The 26371-nt window shown below is 43.9% G+C and overlaps 1 protein-coding gene across 8 annotated transcripts in view; it reads left to right on the top strand.

Moving 5' to 3' along the window:
• The first annotated feature begins 5015 nt into the window (after positions 1-5015).
• The window catches only part of tmem237 (transmembrane protein 237), a 37214-nt gene continuing 15858 nt past the window's right edge, over positions 5016-26371 (top strand). The window contains exons 1-4 of one of the 8 annotated variants that reach the window (XM_033024506.1): positions 5016-5112; positions 18244-18275; positions 20242-20252; positions 23326-23379. In XM_033024506.1, coding sequence (XP_032880397.1) covers positions 5095-5112; positions 18244-18275; positions 20242-20252; positions 23326-23379 — 115 coding nt within the window. In that variant the 5' untranslated portion in view covers positions 5016-5094. Of the gene's footprint in view, positions 5113-16035; positions 16138-16211; positions 16233-18243; positions 18297-20238; positions 20253-23325; positions 23391-26371 lie in introns of those variants that run through there. The other 7 variants (XM_033024504.1, XM_033024505.1, XM_033024507.1 and 4 more) reach the window with 7 other exon arrangements.

The raw sequence follows: 26371 nt of genomic DNA, 5'->3' as shown, positions 1-26371 counted from the left end.
GGTTTCACTTTGTTGGTTGTCTGTTTCATTTTATATGTGTTGTAAGACTTGGTACTATGTAGTGCATGCAGAAAGTATTCAGACCCCTTCACTTTTTCCACATGTTTGTTTTTTGATCTGACATGCACTGTCAACTGTGGGACCTTATATAGACAGGTGTGTGCCTTTCCAAATCATGTCCAATCAATTTAATTTACCACTGGCAGACTCCAATCAAGTTGTAGAAACATTTCAAGGACAATCAATGGAAATAGGATGAACCTAAGCTCAATTTTCAATGTCATAGCAAAGGGTCTGAATACTTATGTAAATGTGATATTTCAGTTATTTCTTTTTAATTACTTTGCAAAAATTTCTAAACACCTGTTTTCACTTCTTCATTCTGGGGTATTGTGTGTAGATTGATGATAAAAAAAATAAGAATTTAATTTATTTTAATATAAGGCTGTAACGTAAAAAATGTGGAAAAGGTGAAGGGGTCTGAATACTTTCTGAATGCACTGTACATCCTACAACCTTTCCTAATTCAATTTCGAGACATTTTCAGTCTTTTGTCCTGTTCTAAAGTTGCTGACTCTTGTCTTAACTGAGGAAATGGAAAAGATGAGAGCTGCAGTAAGACTTGAAACAAAATAGTTACTTCAGCAGTGCTCCTGACACAGTCATAGAGAGCCATTGAGTCATACAGTGGGGAAACAGGCCCTTCAGCCCAACCTACCCAAGCTGACCAACATGCACCATTTATACTGGTCCCACCTGCCTGCATTTGGCCTATATTCATCTAAACATCCTATCCGTGTACCCGTCTAAATGTTTTTTTAAATGTTGTGATAGTACCTGCCTCAACTAACTCTTCTGGCAGCATGTTCCATATTCCTACCACACTTTATGTAAAAAAGTTGACACTCAGGTTTTTATTAAATCTTTCCTCCCTCACCTTAAACCTATGTCCTCTGTTTCCTTTACTCTTGGTGAAAGTGTGCATTGACCTTATCTATCCCTCTCATGATCATATACACCTCTATAAGATCATCCCTCATCCTCCTGCGATCCAAGGCATAAAGTCCTGGCCTGTACAACCCTCCCTATAGCTCAGGTCCATGAGTCCTGGCAACATCCTAGTAAATCCTTTCTGCACCCTTTCCAGCTTAACAATATCTTTCCCATAACTCAGGGTCAGGGTTATGAAAACTGAACACAATACTCTAAATTTGGCCTCAACAATGTCTTGTAATGACTGTAACCTGGCCTCCCAACCTACTCTCAATACTCTTGACTGATGACGGCTAATGTGCCATCTACCCTATCTACCTGTGACACTATTTTCAAGGAAGTATGTACCTACACTCCCAGATGCTTCCGCTCTACAACACTCCCCAGAGCCCTGCCATTCACTGGGTATGTCCTGGCCTGGTTAGACCAAATGCAATACATTAACATATCTGTATTAAACTTGATCAACCATTCCGCAGACCACCTGCCCAACCAATCAAAATCCTGCTGCAATTTTTGATAAACATCTTTGCAATCTACAATATCACCCACTTTAGTGCCATCTGCATACTTACTAATCATGTCTTGTACATTTGCATCCAAATCATTGAAGTAGATTACAAAAGTCAATGGACCCAGCGCCGAATCCTGGAGGCATACCACTAGTCACTGGCCTCCAGTCCGATAAACAACCTTCCACCGTCACTATCTGCTTCCTTCCACAAAGCCAATTTTACCTCAGCAACTGAAAACAATGGACTTATTTTCTAATTGTGTTTTACACTAATGTCGTTGTCTTTTTACTGCTTTGGAGAATGTATGATTTATGTTTTTGTATATTGTCAAGATGCACATGGAGCTGAAGGCCACTCTTCACAGTGGCCATTTAATCTTTGGGATGTGGGTGAATACTGGTGCATCCATACAGCCACAAGGAGAACATGCAAACTCCACACAGACAGCACCCAAGGTCAGGATTGAACCTGGGTCCCTGGCGGTGTAAGGCAGAGGCACTACCAGCTGCACCGCTACAATGATACATTGTCTTTGGCTGGATTCAAGAAATTCCATGATGTTTGTTTGAAGAAGAGCAGGAGAGTTCTTCAAAAGCAGATGATCTGATTATTGATTTCCTTGCTGTTGAGGCCTTTTGGGTATGTGAAAATTGCACATTGCAATATTGACTCCAAATATCAAATGTTATTAGAGCAAACAAATATTTTTCAACATTGTAGGTACAACCCACTGATCCTAACAGCCATAGAATAGGTCCAACAACCTCTTGCTTCCTTACATCTGTCCATATGAGCTGGTACTCTTTTTTTTCCAAGCGGAATGATCCCTTCTCAGTTTTGAACCTAAGATTTACTAGCTCCAAATCACAAATAGCTCCCTGTTGCTCCTAGCGTGTATCTGATGTGTGAGTACCTGAGAGGTTAATTGCAATTCACCCCAATGGATATTATATGTGTAGGAAGGAACAGCAGATGTTGGTTTAAACCGAAGATAGACACAACATGCTGGAGTAACTCAGCAGGACAGGCAGTATCTCTGGAGAGATGGAATGGGTGATGTTTCAGGTTGAGACCCTTCTTCAGACCTGAAGGGTCTTGAACCAAAATGTCATCTATTCCTTCTCTCCAGATATGCTGCCTATCCCGCTGAGTTACTCCAGCATTTTGTGTCTATCTTCGGTTTAAACCAGTGATACAGTGTGGAAACAGGCCCTTCGGCCCAACTTGCCCACACCGGCCAATGTGTTCCAGCTGCACTAGTCCCACCTGCCTGTGCTTGGTCCATATCCCTCCAAACCAGTCCTATCCAATGTTCAATTGTCCTTTATTGTCATGTGTACTGAGATACAGTGAAATTTGATTTGCCATACAGTCATACAAAAAAAGCAACAAGATACAAAACTACATAAAGATTAAACTTAAACAGCCACCACAGACCATCCATGTACCTAACTGTTTCTTAAACGTTGGGATAGTCCCAGCCTCAATGACCTCATCTGGCAGCTTGTTCCATACACCCACCACCCTTTGTGTGAAAAGGTTACCCCTTAGATTCCTATTACATTTTTCCCCTTCACCGTGAACCTATGTCCTCTGGTCCTCGATTCCCCTACTCTGGGCAAAAGAGTCTGCATCCACCCGATCTATTCCTCTCATGATTTCATACACCTCTCTAAGATCACCCCTCATCCTCCTGCGCTCCAAGGAATAGAGACCCAGCCTACTCAACCTCTCCCGATAGCTCAGACCCTCTAGTCCCGGCAACATCCTCGTAAATCTTCTCGGAACCCTTTCAAGCTTGACAATATCTTTCCTATAACATGGTGCCCAGAACTGAACACAATATTCTAAAATGTGCTCGGTGTGAGGGAGCCAATGGGATGAAATATTATGAAATAAGGCTACCTTTTGTAAGCATTCATGTCACTTTTGTGACTCGTATATATTTACATTAATTGGATTCACCTACCAACCATCAATATTTTTCTTGTGGATATTTCTGCACTTTGTCCTTCTCTGAACATCATGATTGCTCACACAATTTGGTCATCATCTGTAAAATTAAGTGTTATTAAAAGCTGCATTAGGCTCTGCACAAGAGCCACAACCCTGAGCTAATTTCTGAGGTGTTGCATTGATGGCAATGTCAAAGTTAGATGGACTGCTTTCTCACATGTTAACTGGGAAATTCAATGTAATTAAATGATCTGGTAAACCTGGTGAATCATCACTGCAAAAGCTGGGAGAGCAACTGGTTTTATGCAGAGGCATCTAAAGTAATAAAATAGAACAAATTGTTCTATTTTCGTCATGTTTTGGATTTGTAGAACTTTGGTTTGGCTACATTTGGATTATTATTTGCAGTTCTGGTAGCCCCATTACAGGAAAGACCTGGTGGTCTTGTGGAATGTATAATTTATGCAGAGGCATAAATATTTTTGTGTGTCGTCTGAATCTGTGTGCCTGTGATGCTGCTGCGAGCAAGATTTTCGTTGTACCTGCATCTCACAGTACTTGTGCATGACAATCAACTACTTAACTCATCAACCCTTTCATGATTCCTCTGCAGTAGAGAATATATTAATTCCCAGTAACTACCTTGCATTATCTCCATTTGGGATAGAATAGATGCCCAGTATCTCTTGCCCAGAGTAGGTGAATCCAGGACCAGAGGACATAGGTTTAAGGTGATAGGGAAAAGATTTAATAGGAATCTGAGGGGTAACTTTTTCACACAAAGGGTGGTGGGTGTATGGAACAAGCTGCCAGAGGAGGTAGTTGGAGCAGGGACTATCCCAACATTTAAGAAACAGTTAAGATCGGTACATAGATAGGACAGGGTTGGAGGGATATGGACCAAACATGGGCAGGTGGGCTAAGTGTTCGGCTGGCGACCGGAAGGTAGCCGGTTCGAATCCCGCTTGGAGTGCATACTGTCGTTGTGTCCTTGGGCAAGACACTTCACCCACCTTTGCCTGTGTGTGAATGTGTGTGAGTGATTGGTGGTGGTCGGAGGGGCCGTAGGCGCAGATTAGCAGCCATGCTTGACAGTCTGCCCCAGGGCAGCTGTGGCTACAGAAGTAGCTCACCACCACCGAGTGTGACTGAGGAGTGTATGAATAATGCGATGTAAAGCGCCTTGAGTATTCTAGAAAGGCGCTATATAAATCCCATCCATTATTATTATTAGTGTAGCTGGGACATTGTTGGCCGGTGTGGGCAGGTTGGGCCGAAGGGCCTGTTTCCACACTATAACTCTAATATGACTGCAGCGAATTAAAAGCTCATTTTTCGTTGTATAACGTGTGCTATAACATCACGCGTTATAGTTTATTCAAGTGAATTTGGCACTACCAATATTTGCAGTGGAGTTACCAGCCACGCCGTCAATCACAGCTGACATCCCGCCCTCCGCGACGCTCTACACCAATGATCGGTCCCAGCACCTTCCTCTCCCAATCAAAGATCTTATAGCGGGCTCCGCTATAGGATCTTTGCTCCCAATTTGGACGCAAACTCAGTGACTCCGGATGCAGATGCGTGTGACCCCGGGTGTTTGTGCTGCCACAGCAACGGGACGAGAGAGATGGAGGACGACGAGGAGGTAAACTGTGAGCGGACGCGAGAGGACTGGACTGCTCTTGGCCTCATGACCAGGGCTACATTGGGAGGGATGGGAGAGGAGGGTGGGTTGGTTTGCGAGGAGAGACTGCTCTTGGCTCCATGATCCAGAGAGGATGTAACAGGGCTCTGCTTGGTTTCAGGCTAAAGCAGCTGTTTGGCCACATTATCCTGAATGGAGAGGAAATATTTTTTAGCTTCAGCGCCGTGGGCTAAAGATACAATGTCGTCTGTTGTCCTCATCCCAAGTTTGTACTGTTGAATGGGGAAGGAATGGCCATTTGGGACTCAAGAGAGTGCAGATACTGCATTCTGGAGCAGACTTAGGCAGCATCTGTGGAGGGAAATGGATAGTGGGTGTTGCGGGTTAGGATCCTACATCAGGACTGATATTGTCGATGGGAGATAAGATATAAAGAGGTGAGGGGAAGGAATGAGGTAGGAGCAGGCTGGGAATAGAGTGATTGCACAATGTCAAAAGAGACCCACGGAGTCTCTCAAGCTTTCTGGAGGACAAGCAAGCCTCCAACATACACTCGTTACACACACAACACTTACTTTCTTACCTGGAAAATACCGTCAAAATGGTCAGTTTTTGTGCTGTTAAAAACACCATGCCCATGCAATTATAGATTGCTTCGAAGTATTTTGTAATAGACCTACGATTTTAGAGGCGCGCGCCCAGATTTGGTCGAACTATAAATATAACACCATTAAATTTTGTGGTGTAACACCATATGGAGTTATTTCATTTTTATCTGCTGCATGGGGGGCAGAGGCACAGATAAAACAATCACACTTTCATCTACCTTTTTTGACCACCTGCTCCCCAGAGATGTCATTTTAGCTGATCGTGGTTTTGACATAAAAGATGATGCTGTATTTTACGGTTGTGAAGCAGAAATTCCTGCATTTACAAGAGGGAAAGAACAACTATCTGTGCTGGATGTGGAAAAAAACTAGCGAAATTGCATATTTACGCATTCATGTAGAGTGTGTGATTGGTGCTGTCAGGCAAAAATATCTAATTCTAAGTCATGCTGTACCACTGGAGTACATGATAACCAACTCTGAAATTCAAGGACCCAAAATTGATAAATTGCAAGGATCTGTTGTGCACTTTTCAACAAATGAATCCATAGTCTCACAGTAGGTGCAGATCGTTGTGCTTTCGTATGGGGCATATATGAACAATCACCACTTACAAAAAAGTAACTTAGCTCATCTGCATTTACTATGAATGAAAATGTAGGAAATTGGCAAATCATTGAATCACAAACACAGAAGGAAAAGCACATTTTGTAATTTTAAGATAATAACAAACTCGTATTCCATTCATGTTAATTTAAAATGTTTCATCATGCAATTTTGTCTTGTCTCCTTTGTCTCTTTTATGAGTTCACTGCAAGGCCTGGAAAAAAAACTTCTCAATTACCTTGGCAATGTTGACATCAACAAGCACACTTGAAATAAATCATTTTTTCTCCCATTTTTCTTAGAAAGCACACTTATTTTTATATTGACAGTTTGTTTTGTTTTTTTCACACACACTTGAAAGAAAGTACAGTTTACCTCAACAGCACACACTTTATATACCTTTGGAATATAGACTATACTTCACAGAAAGCACCATTAATGTAATAATTCAATAAAAGCACACAAACATGTATGATTTACTTAGGCATACTTCAGAAAACACCATATTTTTCCTCCCACGCCCCCCCCCCCCCCCACTCTCACATCAGTCTGAAGAAGGGTTTCGACCCGAAACATTGCCTATTTCCTTCGCTCCATAGATGCTGCCGCACTCGCTGAGTTTCTCCAGCATTTTTGTCAAGCTTCGATTTTCCAGCATCTGCAGTTGCTTTTTAAACATATTTCCTTAAACAGCACACTAAAATTAAAGAAAGCACTTTTTTTTAATTAAGGAGAGCACACTCAAATTACTTTGGTATCTTTTTTGAATACCATTGTTACATTTTTAAATGAAAACATAACAGACCCTATGCCAAAAGGGAGCATACTCATGCTTAACTCTGCACGTGATCATTTCCCCGCAGTCCACCTCCTGTAGCACCATTTTTGTTCATCCTGGTCATCCATGACATACTCTGACATATTTTTGGGAGGACAGGTAAAATGCTTCCCAAAAAGCTCCGGCGACAATTCAAAGGCTTGTTGCCGAAGACGGTCCCGCTGTACTGGCAGCCATAGTAATCAACACACTCTTGCTTGCCTGCAGTATACCACTTGTCCTCCAGAAGGCGTTGCATGGCAACAGTACGGGTCAAGTGTCAACCATGAAATCACTCCATAGGTAGAACCAGGTGAGGTGGGGGGGGCGATGATGGGCAAGTGGCAGAGAGAGAGTGGAGCCAGTGGTTGGTGGGTGATAGGTAGAGGCAAAGAAGGAGAGAGAAAAGAGGCACATGGAATAAAATGAACTGCAAATGCTGGTATATACCAAAGATAGACACAAAATGCTGGAGTAACTCCAGCGGCACAGTGGCACAGCGGTAGGGTTGCTGCCTTACGACGCCAAATACCTTGGTTTGATCCTGACAATGGGTGCTATCTGTTTGGAGTTTGTACCTTCTCCCTGTGACCACTTGGGTTTTCTCTGGGTTTGCCAATTTCCTCCCACACTCCGAAATGGTACACACTTGTAGGTTGATTGCCATTGGTACAATCGTCTCTAGTGTGTAGGATAGTGTTAGTGTACAGTGCGATCACTGGTCGGCGCAGACGCGGTGGGCCGAAGGGCATGTTTCTGTGCTGTATCACAAAAAAAAGACTGGGTCAAGCAGCATCTGTGGAAGAGAGAACAGAAATAAATCTCCATCCCATCCCCCTTCCCAGTTCTCCTACTGCCTCTGCCTACATACTTTCTTTGTCCCGCCCCCTTCCGTGACATCAGTCTGAAGAAGGGTTTCGACCCAAAATGTCGCCAATTCCTTCTCTCCATAGATGCTGCCTCACCCGCTGAGTTACTCCAACATTTTGTGTCTACCTAGTGATGTTTTGCGTTGGGACGCTTCTTCAGACTGATTGTGGAGTGGGGGGGGAGAGGAGGAGACTGGAATCAAGACAAGACCAGGACAACTCGGATACTTTGTTACGAACCATGGAACTGATTAACCCTTTAGAGGGAAGGGGGAGGGGAGCATTTGTATGTTATCTAAAATTAGTGAATTTGCCGTTCATTCTGCAGGATTGTAAGCTACCCAAGTGAAATATGAGGTGCTGTTCATCCAATTTGAGTGTGGCTTCACTGTGGCAACGGAGGAGGCCCCGGATAGAATGGTCATAATGGGAGGGGGAGTTAACATGGTAAGCAACCAGGGGATCTAAGGCCAGATCTCTTGCAGTTGCTGGGGAAAGTCCCTGGGGAGGGGGTGGTTTGGGTGGGAAGGGATGAGTGAACCAAGGAGTTGTGGAGGGACTGGCTTCTGTGGAATGTGGAAAGGGGTGGAGATGAGATGATATTATTAGTGGTGGGATCACGTTGCAGGTGACGGAAAGGTTGGAGGATGATATGTTGGATGCGGAGGTGGAGTGAAAGGAGAGGGCCAGGGGAACTCTGTCCTTGTTGCGTTGGGGGAAGCTGGAGCGAGAGCAGAACTACGGGACACAGAGGAGACATGTGAGGGAGCCATCTATGACGGAAGGGGGAAAAGCACGTTCATTAAAGACTGAGGACATCTTGGATGTCCTTGTATGGAAAACCTTATCTTGGGAGCAGATTCGGCAGAGACGGAGGAATTGAAAGTAGAGGATAGCATCTTTGCAAGAAGCAGGGTGGGAAGAAGTGTGGTCCTGGTAACTGGGAATCGGTAGATTTGTAGTGGACATCAGTCAATAGTCTGTCTCCTGTGATTGAGATGGAGAGATCAAGAAAAGGGAGAGAGATAGTGCAGGTGAATTTAAGGGCAGGGTGGAAATGAATAGTGAAGTTAATAAAGTCCATGCGTCTGCTCGGTTGCGGGAGGTAGACCCGATACAGTCGTCGATGTAGCGGAGAAAGAGCTGATCTCTTGATCTCTCATGCTAGGTCCGTCCAGGCCTATTGGATCTCCCAGTTGCTAACCTCCCTCAATAGACAATAGGTGCAGGAGTAGGCCATTCGGCCCATCGAGCCAGCACCGCCATTCAATGTGATCATGGCTGATCATCCCCAATCAGTACCCCGTTCCTGCCTTCTCCCCAACATTGTGTCTTATCTTCAATGTTCATACTGTTGGATTGTAAGCTGCCCAAGTGGAATATGAGATGTTAGACAATAGGTGCAGGAGTAGTCCATTTGGCCCTTCGAGCCAGCACCTTGTTGTTCCTCCATTTTGTTTGTGGCCTCGCTCTGGCAATGGAAGAGGCCCAAGACAGAATGTTCAGATGGTAATGGGAAGGGAGTTAAAATGGTTAGCACTGGGAGATCCAGAAGGCTTTGGCAGACCATGAGAGATCAAGAGAGGGCCTATCCCTCTCTTGACAGAGAGTGGTGCCGATGTACAGGAGGCCACAGGGAATACTGGATGTAGTACAGTTTCACTTGGAAGGATTGCTGCGGTCCCTGGATGGAGGTGAGGGAGGAGGTGTAGGGACAGGTGTTACATCTCCTGTGGTTGCAGGGGAAAAGTACCTGGAGAAGGGGTGGTTTAGGTGGAAAAGGATGGGGGGACCAAGGAGTTGCGGAGGGAATGATCTCGGGAATGGAAAGCTGTGACTGGAGGTGGGATCATGTTAGAGGTGACAGAAATGTTGGAAGATGGTGTTGTATTGGAGGCTGGTGGGGTGAAAGGTGAGGACCAGGATAACACGAGAAGGGAGAGCAAGAGCAGAAGTACCGGATACAGGCCCCCTGGATGAGAGATTTATCTCTGACAGCAGGGGGTTTACAAAAGAAAGATGACATCTTGGATATCTTGGGATGGAAAACCTCATCTTGGGAACAGATGCAGTGGAGACGGAGAAATTAAGAGTAGGGTATAGCGGCTTTGCAAAGGGCAGGGTGGGAGGAAGTGTAGTCCAGATAACTGTGGGAGTGGGTAGGTTTGTTGGAGATGTAGGTCGATAGTCTGACTACTGTGATGGAGACAGAGAGATCAAGAAAGGAGAGAGTGGTGTCAGAAATAGTCGAGGTGAATTTAAGGGCAGGGTAGGAAGTAGTGGTGAAGTTAATAAAGTCCATGCGATCTGCACGGTGTGGGAGGCAAAATGAAGGTATTTTGGAGATGGGTTTTGCAGGGCAGTCCTGTTTGTGGATTTTGGGAAGGAATAGAAGGCAGTGCGGGGCTGGGGAATGATAAGGTTGGAGCCTGTGAACGGAGGATTGCCAGAGGTAATACGATCGGCAACAGCCTGGGAGATGATAGCCAGGTGTACATCTGTGGGTCTTGGTCAAGGGGTAGGTATGAGGAGGTGTCCGTGTTTGGTTCCTGGCTTCAGCATGGTAGAGGTCAGCCTGCCAGGCTACAACACCACCTCCCTATAAATACAGCGCGGGGTTTGCTTCTACAGAGGCCCGGGGAGCCGTTGGTGAGAGGAGGACTTACCTGCAGCTGTAAGTATAAATACAGCGCGGGGTTTGCTTCTACAGAGGCCCGGGGAGCCGTTGGTGAGAGGAGGACTTACCTGCAGCTGTAAGTATAAATACAGCGCGGGGTTTGCTTCTACAGAGGCCCGGGGAGCCGTTGGTGAGAGGAGGACTTACCTGCAGCTGTAAGTATAAATACAGCGCGGGGTTTGCTTCTACAGAGGCCCGGGGAGCCGTTGGCGAGAGGAGGACTTACCTGCAGCTGTAAGTGTAAATACAGCGCGGGGTTTGCTTCTACAGAGGCCCGGGGAGCCGTTGGCGAGAGGAGGACTTACCTGCAGCTGTAAGTGTAAATACAGCGCGGGGTTTGCTTCTACAGAGGCCCGGGGAGCCGTTGGTGAGAGGAGGACTTACCTGCAGCTGTAAGTGTAAATACAGCGCGGGGTTTGCTTCTACAGAGGCCCGGGGAACCGTTGGTGAGAGGAGGACTTACCTGCAGCTGTAAGTATAAATACAGCGCGGGGTTTGCTTCTACAGAGGCCCGGGGAGCCGTTGGTGAGAGGAGGACTTACCTGCAGCTGTAAGTATACCCAAATCTGTAACGTTCCATCTCACTTCCAGAGAAGGATTCTGGTGGAAGCCTCTGATTGGTGGAAGCCTCTGATTGGTGGACGAGGATCAGAGGAAGCAGCTGATTGGCTTGTATCCCGGGTAAGGCTTTATTGTATTCGGATAAAGGGGGAGAATGAGGGCCAGGGCAGTTTACTGTTCTGGATGTCAGATGTGGGAGGTCATGGAGTCTGAGTGCTCTCCAGACGTCCACATCTGCGCCAGGTGCGTCGAGATGGGGCTCCTAAGGGACCGCGTTAGGAACCTGGAGCAGCAACTCGATGACCTCTGTCTGCTCAGGGAGAGCGAGGAGGTCATAGAAAGGAGTTACAGGGAGGTGGTCACTCCAAGACCACGGGAGACAGAAAACTGGGTCACAGTTAGGAAGGGCAATGGGCAGAGGCAGGGACGGATGAGTACCCCGGTGGCTGTACACCTTGAAAATAAGTACTCATGTTTGAGTAAGGGTGGGGGAGACAGCCTACCTGGGGGCAGCGACAGCGGCCGGGCCTCTGGCACAAAGACCGGTCCGGTTGCTCAGAAGGGTAAGGAAAAGAAGGGGAGGGCAATTGTAATAGGGGACTCTATAGTCAGGGGGTCGGATAGGCGATTCTGTGGACGCAGACAGGAGTCCCGGATGGTAGTTTGCCTCCCTGGTGCCAGGGTCAGGGATGTGTCTGAACGTGTCCAAGAAATCCTGAAATGGGAGGGAGAGGAGCCTGAGGTTGTGGTGCATATAGGTACCAACGACATAGGTAAAAAAAGAGAAGAGGTCCTGAAAGAAGAATTTAGGGAGTTAGGTAGAGAGTTAAGGAGAAGGACTGGAAAGGTAACAATCTCAGGATTACTGCCTGTGCCACGCGACAGTGAGAGTAGGAATGGAGCGAGGTGGAGGATAAATGCGTGGATGAGGGACTGGTGCAGTGGGTATGGATTCAAGTTTCTGGATCATTGGGACCTCTTTTGGGGAAGGTGCGACCTGTACAGAAAGGACGGGCTGCACTTGAACTCAAGGGGGACCAATATCCTGGCGGGGAGATTTGCAAAGGCTACTGGGGAGACTTTAAACTAGTATGGTTGGGGGGAGGGACTCAAATTGGGAAAGCTAGCAGTCAGTGTGTGAAGCAGGGGGCAGAGAATGGTAGCACTCTGACCCAAAATGTAGGGGAGAGAGAAGAAAAAGAAAATAATCAGAGAATAAGAGAGGGTGGGTTTCTTAAATGTGTATATTTTAATGCTAGGAGCATTGTAAGAAAAGTGGATGAACTTAGAGCCTGGATTGACACCTGGAAGTATGATGTTGTGGCGATCAGTGAAACATGGTTGCAGGAGGGCTGTGATTGGAAACTAAATATTCCAGGATTTCGTTGCTTCAGGTGTGATAGAATTGGAGGGGCAAGAGGTGGAGGTGTTGCATTGCTTATCAGGGAAGATATTACAGCAGTGCTTTGGCAGGATAGATTAGAGGGCTCGTCTAGGGAGGCTATTTGGGTGGAACTGAGAAATGGGAAAGGGGTAGCAACACTTATAGGGGTGTATTATAGACCGCCAAATGGGGAGCGAGAATTGGAAGAGCAAATATGTAAGGAGATTGCAGATATTAGTAGTAAGCACAAGGTAGTGATTGTGGGAGATTTCAATTTTCCACACATAGACTGGGAAACACATTCTGTAAATGGGCTGGATGGGTTGGAGTTTGTAAAATGTGTGCAGGATAGTTTTTTGCAACAATACATAGAAGTACCTACTAGAGAAGGGGCGGTACTGGACCTCCTGTTAGGAAATGAGATGGGTCAGGGCAGAGGTATGCGTTGGGGAACAGTTCGGGTCCAGTGATCACAATACCATTAGTTTCAATATAATTATGGAGAGGGACAAAACTGGACCTAGGGTTGAGATTTTTGATTGGAGAAAGGCTAACTTTGAGGAGATGCGAAAGGATTTAAAAGGAGTAAATTGGGACAGTTTGTTTTATGGGAAAGATGTGGAAGAGAAATGGAGTACATTTAAAGGTGAAATTTTAAGAGTACAGAATCTTTATGTCCCTGTTCGGTTGAAAGGAAATCGTAAAAATTGTAAAGAGCCATGGTTTTCAAGGGAAATTGGACACTTGGTTCGGAAAAAGAGGGATATCTACAATAGTTATAGGCAGCATGGAGTAAATGAGGTGCTTGAGGAGTATAAAGAATGTAAAAAGAATCTTAAGAAAGAAATTAGAAAAGCTAAAAGAAGATATGAGGTTGCTTTGGCAAGTAAGGTAAAAGTAAATCCGAAGGGTTTCTACCGCTATATTAATAGCAAAAGGATAACGAGGGATAAAATTGGTCCATTAGAGAGTCAGAGTGGCCAACTATCTGCAGAGCCAAAAGAGATGGGGGAGATATTGAACAGTTTCTTTTCTTCGGTATTCACCAAGGAGAAGGATATTGAATTATGTGAGGTAAGGGAAACAAGTAGAGTAGCTATGGAAACTATGAGGATCAAAGAAGAGGAAGTACTGACACTTTTGAGAAATATAAAAGTGGATAAGTCTCCAGGTCCGGACAGGATATTCCCTAGGACATTGAGGGAAGTTAGTGTAGAAATAGCAGGGGCTATGGCAGAAATATTTCAAATGTCATTAGAAACGGGAATAGTGCCGGAGGATTGGCGTACTGCGCATGTTGTTCCATTGTTTAAAAAGGGGTCTAAGAGTAAACCTAGCAATTATAGACCTATTAGTTTGACGTCAGTGGTGGGCAAATTAATGGAAAGAATACTTAGAGATAATATATATAAGCATCTGGATAAACAGGGTCTAATTAGGAATAGTCAACATGGATTTGTGCCTGGAAGGTCATGTTTAACTAATCTTCTTGAATTTTTTGAAGATGTTACTCGGGAAATTGATGAGGGTAAAGCAGTGGATGATGTGTATATGGACTTCAGTAAGGCCTTTGACAAGGTTCCTCATGGAAGGTTGGTTAAGAAGGTTCAATGGTTGGGTATTAATGGTGGAGTAGCAAGATGGATTCAACAGTGGCTGAATGGGAGATGCCAGAGAGTAATGGTGGATGGTTGTTTGTCAGGTTGGAGGCCAGTGACGAGTGGGGTGCCACAGGGATCTGTGTTGGGTCCACTGTTGTTTGTCATGTACATCAATGATCTGGACGATGGTGTGGTAAATTGGATTAGTAAGTATGCAGATGATACTAAGATAGGTGGGGTTGCGGGTAATGAAGTAGAGTTTCAAAGTCTACAGAGAGATTTATGCCAGTTGGAAGAGTGGGCTGAAAGATGGCAGATGGAGTTTAATGCTGATAAGTGTGAGGTGCTACATCTTGGCAGGACAAATCAAAATAGGACGTACATGGTAAATGGTAGGGAATTGAAGAATGTAGGTGAACAGAGGGATCTGGGAATAACTGTGCACAGTTCCATGAAAGTGGAATCTCATGTAGATAGGGTGGTAAAGAAAGCTTTTGGTGTGCTGGCCTTTATAAATCAGAGCATTGAGTATAGAAGTTGGGATGTAATGTTAAAATTGTACAAGGCATTGGTGAGGCCAATTCTGGAGTATGGTGTACAATTTTGGTCGCCTAATTATAGGAAGGATGTCAACAAAATAGAGAGAGTACAGAGGAGATTTACTAGAATGTTGCCTGGGTTTCAGCAACTAAGTTACAGATCAGCGGGGGTGGGGAAATGTTGGGATTATTACCGAGTGTGCGGATGGCTGTGTGTTCAGAGGGGAGGGGGTGAGATTGGGTAAGGGGTGTGGAGGGAGGGTAGAAGACCAGCTGTGGGAGTCCATGAGAAGGAAGAATTTTGGAGACAAGCAAAGGAGTCGTCTTTGGGAGGCAAAAACTCCTTACCAGAGAAAAAGGTCCATAAGTAGGAAGAATGTTGGAGACACTCTTCCTCCTCTAGGGTTGACACTACGAGGGCCTCACCATGGGGTGGATTGATATAGGCCGAGATTGATAATCAAAAGAATTCAGAACCCACAATATTGTCGGAGCATTGAATTTAATTTAATCAAATACAGGTTCTCCCTAGGTTTTGACGGGGTTCTGTTCCGTATACAATTTATAACCTGAACAGCTTGCAAGTCAGAAATGCTGTCGTGAGCCTAGTTCCCACAAGCAGAGGATGTCTGCAGCAGCCACCAAATCCATCCTGCTGATCTACTAAATGCTTGTTCTTATGTACGGGTCGGGCGTTCGTAAACTGGGGAGACCTCTATATTTTGATGATCGTGAAACCGTTAAGATTGTTCACGAGAAAAGGAAATCTGCTGTCCTTACCTGATTAACACCGCACCGCTGCAATGAGTCTCAGCTGCCCTCTGAAATCCTGTTGAAGGGCAATTCGGGTTAGGCTTTCATTGCACATTTTCTTATCAGTTAGCATGAATAATAAAAGATAATTGGTAATTTACACACTGTCATTATCAACTGAGTTGTGCTGGAAGGTGACCTAAATCGTAAGTTGATTTTGTTGAACAACTTGATTAGGTTGCACTGTAACTTACATGGAATTGGGAGCTGGAACAGGTTTGGAGAGTGGGTTGAGGTGTGCTGGCAGGCGTATTTTTAGTGTTAATTCTATTCTCTTGTGCTCTTCAAATGTAGTGTTCCACAAGAAATGATCGCAGTTCGAAGAGGAAAAGCTTAGCAAAATGGCAACATGTCACATTTTATTTCCAGTTATGAGGTTTCCAAATCCCTTTGTCACTGACAGCTTTCACGTGGAACAGTCACCCGACTAATCCCATGGGCCAAGTGTTTCCAGAAGGTGGATTTAGTTGCAGATTAGTTCGAGGCACTGCAGCTGCCAGCCACTTGCTGAGGCTTGAGAATCACAGACAGCATGAAGAAAAAACAAGTGGTGAGGAACTGATATTCAGTTAGGAATGAACAAAAATAAAGTGTCTGGATTCTAGGAATATGCCTGCAGCATCAGGAGAAAAGGATAAGATGGCGGTGAGCATGGGCCATGGTCAATAATTCCTTCTGGCATGAATAGAACTGTAGATTTCTAGCTTTTCCAGCTCAATTCTGATGTTATAAATTGTGTGACAGACGTTCGCAGCAAAAAAACTGTGGGTTCAGTGTGAACAACACATTATCAACGTACTTGTTATATGATAAGGTGTAGCTAACACAATGAAAGCATCAGTAGTTGAGTATGATACTGGTTAATAAATCTGTTGCTGCTTAAACACGTTGACATTGCTGATGAGTTAAGTGAATGCAATTGCAGATAAATTGTTTGTTCGTTGTCGGGACTAACCATTGAGATTATGCTGAACAGAGTGATTGCTGATGACGAGGTAGATGTGAGAAAGGGAATATTTGGCCATGCAATGCCAGTAAAATGGACTATTTTGATCAGTGTGAGATGGTGAGAAGGATTATTGTAATTGTGACAGAGGTGAATTGTTTACTTAATGTGGTCTTTTGATAGAAAAAATATTTCTGTGCATGCCAGTGTTGGTTGGAAGAAATCCTTGGGCAGTGTGATTGTCAGCAAGAAGTTATGTTGTTTATAGTGGCAAGTGTACAGATGCACAAATACAGTGAGAGTGGGGAATTTAAATTATCCTAATGTTAACTGAGATACAGTAAAGGTTTAGTCTGGTTTAGAGATGCAGCGTAGAAAGTATCCTTTCAGCCCACCTAGGGACAATCTGCAGAAACCAATTAACCTACAACCCTGCATGTCTAAGGAATATGGGAGGAAACGGGAGCACCTGGAGAAATCCCACACGGTCACAGGGAGGGTGTTTGGTCCTCTGGTGCAGCAGGAGACATGTTGGTGGAAGTTAGTGAGCGATTCGTAAGGTTTGCTTTATTATTGCAATGAGGGTTGTTGCATGAGGTGTGTGTGATGTTCTTTGCATGGATACCAGTAAGGCTTTTGACAAAATCCTATTTGGTAAGCAGATCAGCAAAGTAATACCAATCTAATTTTAAAGAACTTTACAACATCTAATAATTACAGCAAATTAATTATTTTTGAGGTGTAATTATGAAGATCTCTCAAAGAGCGGGAAGATGAGGGATCAGTTGAGCTGTTCTCGTTGATTGAGGGGTGCTTCCCTGTATCTCTGCAAAGAGTTCTATGATATGGATGCTTCTGTTCAACGTCCCATTTAAAAAGTAGCGGCACTCCAATATTGGCTAAGATTATGGGTTCAAGTTGCAACGATGTGTGCGGAGATGTGATAGCACATCACTGACAGATAGGGTGGTAAAGAAAGCTTTTGGTGTGCTGGCCTTTATAAATCAGAGCATTGAGTATAGAAGTTGGGATGTAATGTTAAAATTGTACAAGGCATTGGTGAGGCCAATTCTGGAGTATGGGGTACAATTTTGGTCGCCTAATTATAGGAAGGATGTCAACAAAATAGAGAGAGTACAGAGGAGATTTACTAGAATGTTGCCTGGGTTTCAGCAACTAAGTTACAGAGAAAGGTTGAACAAGTTAGGGCTTTATTCTTTGGAGCGCAGAAGGTTAAGGGGGGACTTGATAGAGGTCTTTAAAATGATGAGAGGGATAGACAGAGTTGACGTGGATCAGCTTTTCCCACTGAGAGTAGGGAAGATTCAAACAAGGGGACATGACTTGAGAATTAAGGGACAGAAGTTTAGGGGTAACATGAGGGGGAACTTCTTTACTCAGAGAGTGGTGGCTGTGTGGAATGAGCTTCCAGCGAAGGTGGTGGAGGCAGGTTCGTTTTTATCATTTAAAAATAAATTGGATAGTTATATGGACGGGAAAGGAATGGAGGGTTATGGTCTGAGTGCAGGTATATGGGACTAGGGGAGAATAAGTGTTCGGCACGGACTAGAAGGGTCGCAATGGCCTGTTTCCGTGCTGTAATTGTTATATGGTTATATGGTTATCTGGGTACATAATGGTTGTATTAGGAATTGAGAATGCAGCAAACTGTGTAGACCAAAGTAACTGATCATTCAAATTTTCTTTCAGCGCCCACCACGTGCCCTTCCACCGTTGCCAAGGTATGCCTGCTGAATATGAAGGTGCAAATATTTCATGTGGTACAATAGTGCATCATAACATTGTTCCACGGGTAAATAATAATTCTGGTTGTGAACATAAATATTTAGAAAAGTAAGAATTGATTGCAGATGAACAGTGTGACACAGTATTGGACATCAGGTACTGAGGCAGGTGGTGGATATTCAGCCTGGAAAGTGGGACCTAATGTATGGTTAGGTTTTTTCTCGCGTTATTGGAATAAAATTGGTTATTTGTTTCCTGCAGTTTGGTAGAATACATTAGAGGAAGATAGATTTCCTGCGGGCAGAGAGGTCTTTATATAACTATTTGTGGAAATAATTATCCATTGAGGAAAAGCGCTGGGATGTAATCAATAATGACTAAACTAAATTGCCCAGTTATTTATGATAAAAGATCTGAGGGGACATGGTAATTGGTTTTACAGCGTTATGTGACAGGAAGTCATAGCTTTGATCCTCGGCATCATTGAAAGTGGTGCTACCATTAATCCCATTGGGTTGATGTGGAAAATATTGCAGGCTTTCTGTTTCTGAGTACCATCCAGGGATCCTAGTTGCTTAATGGATGTGAAATAAGAATGAGATTGGATTTGGCATTTGAATATCCCACCAAAATGTAATGTTTGAGTTCATGCAAAGAGATGGTGAGATATCAGGTGCTGGACAGTGCCCATGAATCCACACTTCAACCCCTTAAGGAATGGAGAAAGTTTGATGAAATAACTGCAACATAGAACATGCAGTCTGGCAAAGAAGGTCTTGCCAAATCTGACAGGATATATTTTTTTTATTATTGGTGAATGTTGATAACTTTAACACAGATGAACAAAAGAAAATTCATTTTTTAATTATTTGAGTTCAAAAATAAATTGACCATCAGACAAACCTTTTAACAGCTGTCCCAAGGAGATTTTACTTGCTGTTTCCAATATTTCTTACAGATATAACTACCAAATGAACACTAATGTAAAACAGAAGAGATTTATATTATTGACTAGACTAAGTAGGACCCGTTGGGTCCCAGCCACATGGGAGGCCTGGTTCCCCAACACAACCCATTCCCCAATGCAATATTCCACCACTCACCCGTTCCCCCAACGCAATATTCCACCACTCACCCATAGCCCCTAACTGCGCAGGCGCAGCTCATTTCCCCTCATCCCCGAGCACTCCCTCCCCCTCCTCTTCATGTATGGGAGGGGAGGTAGGGAGGGAAGTGGGGTGTGAGGGGGGGTTGGTGTGTGGGGGGGGGGGGGGGGGTGGTGTGTGTGGATGGGGGTGTGTGTGTGGGTGGGGGTGTCGGTTTGTGTGGGGGTTTGTGTGGGGGGAGGGGTGTGGGGGGGAGAGCGGTGTGTGGTCGGGGGAGTTGTAGGGGAGAGAGGAGTGTGTGGGCGGGGAGAAAAGACGGGGGAAGAGCCATGGGGGAGTGTAAAAGGTAGCTGTAAAAGGTAAGATGACATCCTGGAGTAAGAAGGGAAGTTGGGTGAGATGTTTTAACTCAAAGGTAGATTATATTACCACGGAAGTCTTTGAACGCTATAGAATAAACATGGCTCAAGGACAAATAAGTATCTGGAGCGAGAAGGAACAAAGTAGATTGGGAGAAATGATGAAAAATTGAGTTGGAGATATAATCAGTAGATATATAGGGTTGGGGACGGTGAGCAGGATTGGTGTCAGTGATTGGATTTGATGAGAAGGTATTTGGAGCATTAAGTATTAAGGTGAAAAGGCAGATGGGTGGGTTTGAGCGATAAGGATTGCAGGTGGGTCTGAGTGAGGGATATGTGAGAAGGTAGGTTGGGGAGTGTGATAAAGTGAGAAGCTAGGAAGATGGGGATAGAGTGAAGATTGTTGGTTTATTTTCTCAGCAATGTTTTGAACAATGCCTATGTATGTTTATCTTGTTTCCTTTCCTTTAAATGGGCTGATTGGAATGAAGCAGCAAAACTAAAGGTAGGAATCGTTTGAACGTCACACTCCCACTTATTTCTCCATTTACTGATGTTATTTCAAAGGCATCTATTACGTTGTTATTAAATTAAAGTTGGCATCTCGACTCCCAACAGAGGAAGCGACGCCACTAACTTGAGCTGTTGCTGCTGTTTATTACAAAGGTAGGGCGGTAGAAAGTTGTGCAGAGGTCCATTGAGTAAAATGTAGCAGGGTGTTGGGACTGCCAACTTTAACATCGTGGAGCTGTGGTCTGCGGAGCTTACAGCCGCGTGCGGCGCTGACTTTAACATCGCGGAGCCTGGGATCTTTTGCTGAGGATCGGCAGTGTTGGAGCTCCACCCAGCTCGGCCTGTTGACTTCTGAAGCCGCGGTCTCCGGTAGGAAGCGGCCGATTCGGAAACTCCAAGCCGCTGAGAGTGTTCTTCCGTTCCGACGCCGGAACTCCATCATCCCGGCGAGAGGGCCTGAAACATCGGGCCGCCGTTGTGGCGACTGCGGAGGCCTCAATAGGCCCTGACCATGGGTGAACGGGGGAAGATGACTGGACTTTGTTGCCTTCCCTCACAGTGGGAAACGTTGATTCTGCTGTGGGAGGATGTTTTTATGTTAAATTCTATAGTGTTGTGTTTATCTTATCTGTGTGCTGCATGGTAACTCAAATTTCACTGCATCAATTGGTGTATGTGACAATAAATGTCCTTTGTCCTTTATCCTTTTGTCCTTTGATTTGACTGCCATGATTGAATGTGTGCTGAAGCTCACTTTCTTGGCCAGTGAATGAAGAATTGCCATGTGGATTAACACTGGGATTGTGTGGTGTCAGTTCCTGTACCCATCTTGTCCAGAGGGGCAGTAAATGACCAAACTGAAATAATTTGTGCCTCACTGGTTCATTTTGCAATTTCAGCACAAATTGCACTGGAAACTTGGCTTATTCATTTCTTTGCGCCCGCCCCCTCCCCCTCCCCCTCCCCTTCGCTGCCAACACCACTGTTGTTGGTAAAATCATGGGTGGTGATGAGCGAATGTACAAAAGAGAGATAGAATACCTGGTTGAGTGGCGCTACAACAGCAACCGATTGCTCAATGTCAACAAAACTAAGGAACTTATCTTTGACTTGAGAAAGGAGAGGTCAGGAGACCACAAAGAGAAGGCAGGTACGGGATACTGAGTTGGATGATCAGCCATGATCATATTGAATGGCGGTGCAGGCTCGAAGGGCCGAATGGCCTACTCCTGCACCTAATTTCTATGTTTCTATGCCAGTTTTCATTAGTGGGTCGGCAGTGGAGAAAGGTTCAAATTCTTAAATGTTAACATCTCAGATAAACTATCCTGGGTCCTGCACATCAACATAAGAAGAAAACATGTCAACGCCTCTACTTTCTTAGAAATGTAAAGAGATTTGGCATGTCACCAAATACTCCAACAAACTTCTATAAATGTACTGTAGAAAGTATCCTGACTAATCACATCCTGGTATGACAATTCCAATTCATAGGAATGCAAGAGGCTGCAGAGAATGATGGACTCGGTTCAGTGCAGTCCATCATGGCACAGCTCTCCCACCATTGAAAGCATCTACATGAGGCATTATCTCAAGAAGACGGCATCTTTCATTAAGGATCCTCTCTATAGAAACATAGAAATTAGGTGCAGGAGTAGGCCATTCGGCCCTTCGAGCCTGCACCGCCATTCAATATGATCATGGCTGATCATCCAACTCAGTATCCTGTACCTGCCTTCTCTCCATACCCCCTGATCCCTTTAGCCACAAGGGCCACATCAAACTCCCTCTTAAATATAGCTAAGAGGAAGTTAGATGTGGCCCTTATGGCTAAAGGGATCAGGGGGTATGGAGAGAAGGCAGGTACAGGATACTGAGTTGGATGGTCAGCCATGATCATATTGAATGGCGGTGCAGGCTCGAAGGGCCTTGCTCTTCTCACTGCTTCTTCTTCTTGCGTAATACTTTTCTACAATCATCAGGTTCTTGAACAGACCTCAGCAACAGAATGCTACGACCACTTCTTTCGCTACCATAGATTTGATTTCTAATTATGTTTTTACACCAATGTCTTTTTTTCAGCATAGTCTTTCTTTTTGATGTCTTGGATAATTTGTTTTTCTGTATTGTTTCAGTTTGTGTCTGTGATGCTGCAGCAAGCAGGATTTTATTGTATTTGTATATCACAATAAATAGATAACTTGAATTCTCCAAGTGTTCATTGAAATAGTAGAATGAGAACTTTACCTTCTTGGCTTAGATAAAACAACTATGTGACTCATCAGATTGCCAGCATATCTCTGTGGGTAGTTATCCTTTATATCTATTCTGGCATCAGTTTATATAAGTCTTAACTCTGCTCCATGTTGTAGTTTTCTTATATTGCAGCCTCTTTAGATCAACCTTTCATGAATTCCTCCATCAAAGCAGCTAACTACCTCTGAAATGACTCTACCGTTGCCTCTACAATGCTAAAAGTGTAGGGTGAGCCAGAAGATTGGGGTGGGGGAGAGACTTTTAATATTGATAATTTTTCTTGAGGTTTGTCAATATTTTCTGCTTGTGCTGAACATATTGTCTAGGTTTAGACATGTAGGGTCGTGAACTAATCTTATTGATACTCATTAATCAAACTGGTGCGATGGTAAGTGCTGCTGCTTCACAGTTCAATAATGACAGATTGAGTCCTGACCATCAATTTTTTAAATATGGAATTTACATATTCTCTGTCTGACCACATGGGCTTCCACTGGGTATTCTGTTTGCCCCTCATGTCCCAATTACATGCTGGTAGATTAATTGGCTATTGTGAGGTATCACACCACCATGTTCACAAACAGCTACTTTTCTACAAGCATCGGGTTCTTGACCCAACTTTAGCAACAGAATGCTATGACCACTTCTTTCGCGACCCCATAATGTAGGAAAGTGCTTAAAGAGAATATGTTTGTTCTGTTGAGAGGTAGCATGAAACCAATCAGCCGTGTGACCTGTCTCATACTAAACAAGTCAATAGCCATCTGTTGCATTGAACCAAATGATCCTATCTGTTGTTTCTATTGCAGATGTATCTATGAGCAAAACCAAAAGGAAAAAATCCAGAACAAGCAATGGAGTAGGTAAGCTGATTGTAAGTGTATTAACATCTGGTATGTTTTGCTTGTTTAATAAGTATACACACACATATGAGGTAAAATCTTGCATCCAAGAAATGGACGCCAACTGAAAGGAATGATTGGAAGTGAGGCCAGGACTAAAAATGCTGGGCTGTTTGAACCTAAAGCGGTGCTAAGCCATCGATAGATCAGGAATAATTTTGCAGGGTAGTATCAACAGCATGGACCGCATTGTCTGAGGGACGGATTGGCAATCAACTGGAGTAAGCGCCAGGCTTTAACTTTTTTTCCAACTAGAAGGGGCCAGTTGCCAGGTGAGCTATCTTCTGACCACCCGCTTGCTGATTAAGCTAGTCCCTCACTGGGTTGCCAAGAAAGGAAAGTAGGTGGATTCTCCCAGCATTTATATTGGTGAGCAGTCCCTTCCGTTCAGCGATCCAGCTCTGATATTTTATGGCACAGCTGTACCGCTGAATGATGAGAGGTTCCAACTGAATGACCCTCTGGCCTTCCCCAAGCATACTGGCTCAGTCCAGGACTCGGAGGATGCAGGCTGGGTGGCAAAGATAATTAATTTGGTTCGCATTGTTGATTAGACTGCCCACAATACTGGTCAACAAGGTAGAAGTATTTTGGCCAAATAGTCACCACATAATAATCAACACATTTTGTAATTTTTTAAAACAATTTATTCCCAGGTGATCGATGTGGAAACCCTGGTAACGTTTCTCAGCCATGTCCATTTTTTGGATGGTCCAGCCACGGCTATCAAGATAAAGATAGTATTAGATGAAAGAATGTCTTAATGTTGCAAAAAAACAAACAAATCTGGGAATTAGGAAAAATCCTGAACTCAACAACCAGGACCAAAGAGATGATGTAAAGGGAAAGTTAGAAACCAATGAGAAAACACCAGATTCTATAAGAAGAGCTTCTAAAGATATGTACGAATAAAGAGTGGCAAAAAATAATGTGGGTTTGTAGTGATTGAAACAAGTGAGATTATATTGGGGAATATGTGGAAAGAAATTATATAAATATTTGTGTCAAATTCATGGAAGTACATATAAAAATACTCTGGAGTAAGCGAGGAGCTAGCCTAACATTAGTTAATACAAAGTAATGGTGGAGAAGTTGACGGGATGAAAATGAATGAGTTGCTTTCTTGCTTTCCAAGATTTTGAAGATAATTTTTGGAGATTGTGGATATACTGGTGTCATCTCCAATAGATTCTGGAACTTTTCTCAATAGTTGCTGAGTATGTTGAAATCGGATTGATAAATTATTAGATATTAAGGGTGTCGAGTAATATGAGGTTAGTGCAGGAAAGGAGCATTGTGGGGCAGTCATCTGTGATTGCTTTGAATGGCGGAGCTGGTACAAGGAGCCAAATAGCCTATTTCCATTTTATATATTTCTATGCTGACTGGAAGCTAACCTTTCCCTTCGGTCTCCAAATAAAAATGGAAAGTAGACTGGGGCTGGTTAGAGAAAGATGACAGAACTGAAACAAAAAAGTTGCCCTCTCCCCAATGCCAAACTAATAATAAAATATGCTATCTGTTTTAGTGTTGTAAATTATTGCTTATAACCAGTGAGGATTAACTTTGTTTATACACGTAAATTTATCTTCATTTAACCAGTGATGAATTGCTCTGGTATCTGCCACAACTCTACATCCCTCCCCTACTCAACAAATTGGCCATGTGTGAGCTTACAAACGTTCAGCTTTGGAAAACTAACTGAACTGCTGACTCAACTAGCCACCCAGAAAAAAGGCAATTCTGGATTTAGTGTTGTCCAATGAACCAAATTTGATAAGAGAATTCGAGGTAAAGGAACCACTTGGAGGTAGTGATCATAATATGATTAGTTTTAATCTACAATTTGAGAAAGAAAAGGTTAAATTGGAAGTGGCAGTGATGCAGTTGAACAAAGGGGATTATGAAGGCATGAGAAAGGAGCTGACCAAGGTAGACTGGAAAGGGATACTAGCAGGAATGATGGTGGAACAGCAATGGCAGGAATTTTTGGGCATAATCCGGAAGACGCAGAATCATTTCATTCCATAAAGAAAGAAAGATTCTAAGGGGAGTAGGAGGCAACTGTGGCTAACAAGGGAAGTTTAGGGATAGAATAAAACAAAAAGAAAAGACGTATAACACAGCAAAGAGTAGCCAGAAGCCAGAGGATTGGGAAACTTTCATAGGACAACAGAAGGAAACAAAACGAGCAATACGGGCTGAAAAGATGAAGTACGAGGGGAAACTGGCCAGGAATGTAAAGAACAGTAAAAGCTTCTTTAGAAATGTTAAGGGAAAAAGAATAGCAAAGTCAAATGTGGTCCCTTGAAGGCAGACACGGGTGAAATTATTATGGGTAACAAGGAAATGGCAGAAGTTGAACACGTACTTCGGATCTGTCTTCACTAAAAAACGGGGAATTACAGACCCGTTAGCCTGACTTCGGTGGTGAGAAAGATGCTGTAGCCAATTATTAAAGAGGTAATAATGGGGCATTTGGATAGCAGTAAAAGGATTAGTCCAAGTCAGCATGGATTTATGAAAGGAAAATCATGCTTGACTAATCTTCTTGAATTTTTTGAGGATGTGACAAGTAAAATGGATGAAGCGGAGCCAGTGGATGTAGTGTATCTAGACTTTCAGAAAGCCTTTGATAAGGTCCCGCACGGGTGACTGGTGACTAAATTTAGAGCCCATGGTATTGTGGGTAGGATGTTGACGTGGATAGAAAATTGGTTGACAGACAGGAAGCAAAGAGTAGGAGTGAACAGGTCCTTTTCAGAATGGCAGGCAGTGGCGAGTGGAGTGCCGCAAGGCTCGGTGTTGGGGCCGCAACTGTTCACCATATATCTATATATATTAATGATTTGGAAGAGGAAATTAGGAGTAACACTAGCAAATTTGCGGATGACACAAAGCTGGGTGGCAGTGTGAACTGTGAAGAGGATGTTAGGAGGTTGCAGGGTGACCT

Source organism: Amblyraja radiata, chromosome 7 (genome assembly GCF_010909765.2).
Source record: "Amblyraja radiata isolate CabotCenter1 chromosome 7, sAmbRad1.1.pri, whole genome shotgun sequence".
Lineage (NCBI taxonomy): Eukaryota > Metazoa > Chordata > Chondrichthyes > Rajiformes > Rajidae > Amblyraja > Amblyraja radiata.
The sequence above is the reverse complement of the archived record's forward strand: the minus strand, read 5'-3'. Positions and strand labels throughout refer to the sequence as shown.